Genomic DNA, 6,000 nt, shown 5'->3' with positions numbered 1-6,000 from the left:
GACAGAGATAGAGACAGCCAGTGAGAGAGGGAACACAAGCAGGGGGAGTGGGAGAGGAAGAAGCAGGCTCACAGCAGAGGAGCCTGATGTGGGGCTCGATCCCGTAACACCGGGATCACGCCCTGAGCGGAAGGCAGACGCCTAACCACTGTGCCACCCAGGCGCCCCATATTTTACTTTTTTCTTTAACTAAATTATATGTTGTTATTTTCAAATGATGTGTGTGCGTGATTAAAAAAATATTCAAATAGAAAAATATAAAGCAAGTCTTTCCTGCCTTCTGTTTCTATTCCTCAAAGAATAACCACTGTTTCATTTTGTTTTTTAACTATGTATGGGTTATTCTTTACATAATGTTGCTTTTTTTCACTTACATGGACATATTTTCTATCACTATATTCAAATATTTACCTCTATTTTTTTACCACTTTATTTTTAATAAATAATATTTTCTGTTACCTCTTAAGTAAGTACTTGAAACTGTTTTTGGTCTTATAAGCAATCTTAGACTTGAAAGACTTGATTTATAGAGCTGTTTTTAGAAAATACAGTGCTACTCAATCGTTTGATGTTTTGAGATTCTGCAAAGTTGTTAATGCCCTAAGTTGGGGCTTCTCAAACTTTTCTAACCCCCAGAACAAAGTTGTGATATAATATAACCTCAGTAGTTCTAAGACTAGGGAAAGAGCCCAAATAACCCTCCTTTAGGAATGTTGCATCCAAATTTTGCATCCAACTTCATATATCATGTAATTTGTTTTAAAGTCAATGTTAAGATGTTAAAAATACTTAAAATTGAGTAGAAGTGATGGTCCAGAGAGAAGTGCTAGCTTTAACCTAGGGCTCTGTAGGCTCCCTGCCACATCCCACCATACACTGTAGTGCCAAGGTTTCATACCCTAGTTTGAAAAGCACATAAAGTTAAGCCACGATATCTGTGCATTTAAATCCTAACACCTGTGTGTGCTGATAGAGAGTGTATAGAAATGTGGCTTTGATTCGTAAGAATTTTGACACTCAGCAGGATGGCGAACCAGATCAATTGAAAAACCATCCTACAGCAAACACCCAGAGATACTGCATATGACAAGTATCCTTTTACATGCATAGGTGATCTTACAAGAAAATAAGGGAAATCATCAGGGCAAAAAATGGAAAGCACTGAATCCTGAGAGAATTTAATCCAAACTTGGAGGCTAAGGGACTCTACTGTGAGCTTCTGTCATTATCAAAAATGTAGAGCCGCCCCGCCCCCTGGTGTTGTATAATTGGAGATAGGTCCTTTGTTCTGCACCAGGTGAAGTAGCAGAACCGAGATCTCTCCATAAATTTAGGATCCCTGGAGGGAACAACTTAAAAGTGGGCTAGAAAAAATACCACTTTTCTGACGAGGCAGACATTTATTTCTTAACAGAGGTCTCCCCACATGTGAGTTTGAATTTTCCCTACTTGGACAATCAAGAAAAATCCCAACAAAACAGATTAAAAGTGTTTTGGGATTGGGAGTGTCCCATGGCATCTAACAGTAAGTGAAACTCCATTTTAAAGTCCTGTGTTTTTAGTCGAGGCTTTTAATTATTCCAGATTAAAATCGATCAAATATGAAGCCACAGTAAAAATTACCACACCTATAAGTGTCCAAGTTACCATGAGTAAAAGTCAGCAGAAGTAACACAAAGCAGAATTAAGCCCTCAAATATTAAGACTCCAAATATTTGGAATTACCAATATGGAATTATGCCTACATTTTTCACCCCTAAAAAGGAATTAAAATGGGCAAGGAATAAACTATTCAAAATGACCAAAGAACGAAATACAGCATTTAGGAATAATTAAAAATATTAAATAGTAGATCTGAAATAGGTGACAAGAGAATTGGTGAGCTGTAAGATATGTCTGTAGTTACCCAGAATGCAACACAAATAAATAAATGAGAAAAATGATAGGTTAAGGAACACAGGGAAAGGAAAGATAGGACTAACAAAACAGAACTCCAGTAGAAGAAAATAGGATGGAGAGAGTTTAAAAATCAGGAGGGATCGGCCAGGAATTTTCTGGACAAAGGTATGATTTCTAAACAGGATAAATGAAAAGAAGTCTACCCAATGACACACCTTTGTGTGGCTACAGAACAACAAAAACAAAAGGGAGATTTTTAAATTAGCTAATCAGAAAAGAGATTACCTACAAAGGATTGACAAACTGGTGTATAGTTTCCAGCACCATTAGTGGAAGCTAGAATACTAGAACCATAATTTCACAGAGCTGAGAGAACATAGTATACTTGCCCTAAATGATTTTTTTAAGGAGAAGGGTGCGAGTTAAAGATGTTTTGAGAGAAAACTTAGAATTCACTGTAAATGGACCTAATTGAAGGTATTTGGGGAAGAAAGAAAATGATTACATAAGACAAGTGTAAGATTGAAGAACACAAGTATAAAATAAAATAAGTAAACATACATTAAGGTAAATGTTGGCTATATAAAACAAAAATACCTTTTTGCATGTAAAAGAAGGTAGCTGAAGAGCTAAATAATTATTTCTGCTTGTTTACAGAAAACAAGTGGAATTACTTCTACTTTTTTACATATGACTGTAAGCCTTTTAGGTAATGATATAGAGAGTGATTTACACATTTATTTTTAAATGTTTAACTTTTTAATAAGCTAATAAAAGTTGTCTTTTACCTTCATAGTTCTTTTTACACTTAAAGTGCCTTATATTGATTTCAGTTTTTTATAGGAGTACTAAGTTACATTGGGATATAAAAAACCTAAGACTCTGAGTAGTAGTTTCTTTAAAGGAATCATAATAGCTAGGAATATTAGTTATTTTAACACCAGCTGCTGTAGCTAATACTGGGCTTATCACAATAGAAATTTATTGTTCATGCATGTGAAATCCAAAACAGGTGTTCCTGTTTGGCAGATGATTTCTCATATTGTCATTTAAGGACCCAGTTAAGCTCCCTCAATATTGTACTTCTGCCATCCTCCAGGACTTTGGGAACTTATGCACTTAACCAGCAGATAAAGAGAATGGAGATCACATATGAGAGGTTTTTTGAGCCAGGCCTACAAGTGACCCTCCTGCTACCCACATATCAGTGGCCACAACTCAGTCTTAGCTATAAGTACCTACAGGAGAGATTTCCCAAAATGTCTTGTATGCCCCAGAGGAAGAAGGGGATCGCTTTTATGAGCAGCTGGCCAGTCCCAGAATATTTACTGCTCTAACCACAGGTTAGAACCACTCACTGCTCTTTGCCAGTTAAACATCCCAAAGGCTCTTCCAGTCACCATCCAGTTCACCGTCCAGGATGAACATCTCACGATGACATACGGTCCTCCAACTGACCAGGATGTGGCCTCCCATAGTTTGGAAACAAATGAGTCAAAAGAACAAGTTATCTGTCATCTCTCCCTCTCCCACCTCACACAATACATAATAGCAGAAAGACAGGACAATCAGTAAAAGTTTCCACTGGGAAAAGGGAACCATGGAGGCATACAGCAGTTACTAGTCTATAGGGATGAAGTCTTGGCATTGTCTTGTCCCTCTGCCCTGGATTTGTGGGATGGGTCTTGCTGAGACCTTCCTTTGGCCCTTGAAAAGGAACTCCTTTATCCATAGCTCATGACTCCAAGCTTCACCCTTTTGTAGGTTCCTCCTTGTGCATTCTTCATACCATGTCAGATGTAGGTATTGGCATATACTCTCCTCGGAAGCTGTACGGTTTTCACAGCTGCACCCTGCTTATGTAGTTCTGGGGTCCTAAGGATTGTTGTAAGGCTCAAAACAATCAAAATTCTTTCAATTAGAAATTTGTGGTTCCTTTTACAATATTAATTTCCTCAAAAGTAGGCTTGTGATCTCCCTGGTTCCAGTCAGTTTCATGTGCCTGTGACTATTACCAGAATTCTTCCTTAGAGAAAATCTTGAACCTGGTTTATTTGATTTCTGGCCACATTGCCTTATCTCAACTGAACAGAGACACCTTGAAATCATCAAGTTTAGGTGGGAAGTACTTTCTCTTAATTTGTTCTTTGCTGCAGTACTGAGTCTTAAGGGCCTTTGTCAGTCTTACTTCCTGCTATTTGGAGTCTAGAAGCAGCCAGCTTTTCCAGTCCTTCAAGGCCACAAATTATCATAGGAGACAAATTTTACCAAACATTTTGCTTTGTCATTACATGGATCTCTATCTTTCCAGCCTCCATTTTTTCTTTCTTGATGCCCGCTGCTAAGCTAATATCAAATATATTAGATTTTTGTTATAGCAGCATCCACTTCTTTTTTTTTTTTTTTAAGCCTTTATTTATCTATTTGACAGAGAGAGAGACAGCCAGCGAGAGAGGGAACCACAAGCAGGGGAAGTAGGAGGTGAAGAAGCAGGCTCCCAGCGGAGCCCAATGCGGGGGTTGATCCCAGGACCCTGGGATCATGCCCTGAGCCGAACGCAGATGCTTAACGACTGAGCCACCCAGGTGCCCCATTTTCTTATATTGGTTAGAGTGGTACTGTTAATAGATAATCTCTGAAATCGAATGGGTTTACAAAATACAAGTCGATTTTTTTTCACTCATACGAAGTCCAAAATAAAATAGTGGGTTTCTGACATGGTGGCTCAGGATCCAAGGCTCCTTGTAGTTTAAAATCCTCTGCATTCAGCGGCATATGAGGAAAGGAAAAGGAATATATATATATATATATATATATGGGAGATTGTTATGGCCTGGCTTAAAAGTGAAGTGCATCACTTCTACCTACAACCCATTGGTTAGAATGGTCATACAGCGACATCTAACTACTCAGAAATCTGGAAAATGTAATCTTTTATGCCCAGGAGGGAAAGGAAATGGGGGTCAGTGAACAGCTAACCAGTCTGGCAACAGTAGGCTAAACTAAAGACTCATTTCTGTTTACCATAACGTTAATAAGAACAAAACAGGTTTGCAAACATTTGGACCATGATCTGCAAAGAGAAATATTTGACATGGGGCGCCTGGGTGGCACAGCGGTTAGGCATCTGCCTTCGGCTCAGGGCGTGATCCCGGCGTTACGGGATCGAGCCCCACATCAGGCTCCTCCGCTTGAGCCTGCTTCTTCCTCTCCCACTCCCCCTGCTTGTGTTCCCTCTCTCACTGGCTGTCTCTCTCTCTGTCAAATAAATAAATCTTAAAAAAAAAATATTTGACAGTCTATCATGTGTACGTATTAATGTGTATAAAACTGAAACAACATACATCAAACAGTATTTAATTTTACTAGTTGTGATGCATTTTGATATTTTCTCTTCTGTTTTTTTAAATGCTGTTGTAGCCTACCAAATCAGTTTTGTGACTTAGGTTTCCAGATCTCTGACCTAGATTTTTATGATTTAGATTTTATGACTAGGTTTCTGCCTGCAGCTTGAAAAACACTGCAATAGATAGATTGAGGTTAGGGGACAAGTGATTTATGAAGGTATTGACATCCATTTACTTCCATTTTCGGATACATAATGTTGACCAACTAGAACTTTTTTAAACCCCATGTTTTATTTTGGCCCAGAGAGATGTATAGTCAGGAAAGATTATGGAGAGAGAGATGGAGACATCAAAATGTGGATCTAGCAGTCTCCTTAAGAGAACTAGGTTAAGGTCATTTAATTTTTGCTAATATTCCTCTGAACCATTGAGCTATTACAGTGACCAGGAAGCATTTGACAGAAGTTGAATGATGACATTTTGCTTAACCATTTCTACCACCACAAATGTCTCTTCTGTTATTGTAGGAATCAAGTATTGGTCTTACAACCTTTGTTTTTTTGTTTTTTTTTTTGAAAGCTTGCTGCTGGTTGCAGGTGGGACAGTATTAAAAATCTGTGACTTTGGTACAGCCTGTGACATTCAGACTCATATGACCAATAACAAGGGGAGTGCTGCTTGGATGGCACCTGAAGTTTTTGAAGGTAAATGACAAAAGCATGTTGTGATTGATAATCTGCCTTCTTACTCCATG

General features: G+C 38.4%; 1 protein-coding gene across 2 annotated transcripts in view; it reads left to right on the top strand.

Moving 5' to 3' along the window:
- MAP3K7 (mitogen-activated protein kinase kinase kinase 7) overlaps positions 1-6,000 on the top strand; it is a 69,937-nt gene that overhangs the window by 20,323 nt on the left and 43,614 nt on the right. For both annotated transcript variants that reach the window (XM_002925088.4, XM_002925089.4), the window contains exon 6: positions 5,826-5,950. In XM_002925088.4, the coding sequence (XP_002925134.1) occupies positions 5,826-5,950 (125 nt within the window). The remainder of the gene's footprint in view (positions 1-5,825; positions 5,951-6,000) is intronic.

The sequence above is a fragment of the Ailuropoda melanoleuca genome, chromosome 10 (assembly GCF_002007445.2).
Source record: "Ailuropoda melanoleuca isolate Jingjing chromosome 10, ASM200744v2, whole genome shotgun sequence".
Lineage (NCBI taxonomy): Eukaryota > Metazoa > Chordata > Mammalia > Carnivora > Ursidae > Ailuropoda > Ailuropoda melanoleuca.
This window is presented reverse-complemented; position numbering and strand designations above follow the sequence as displayed.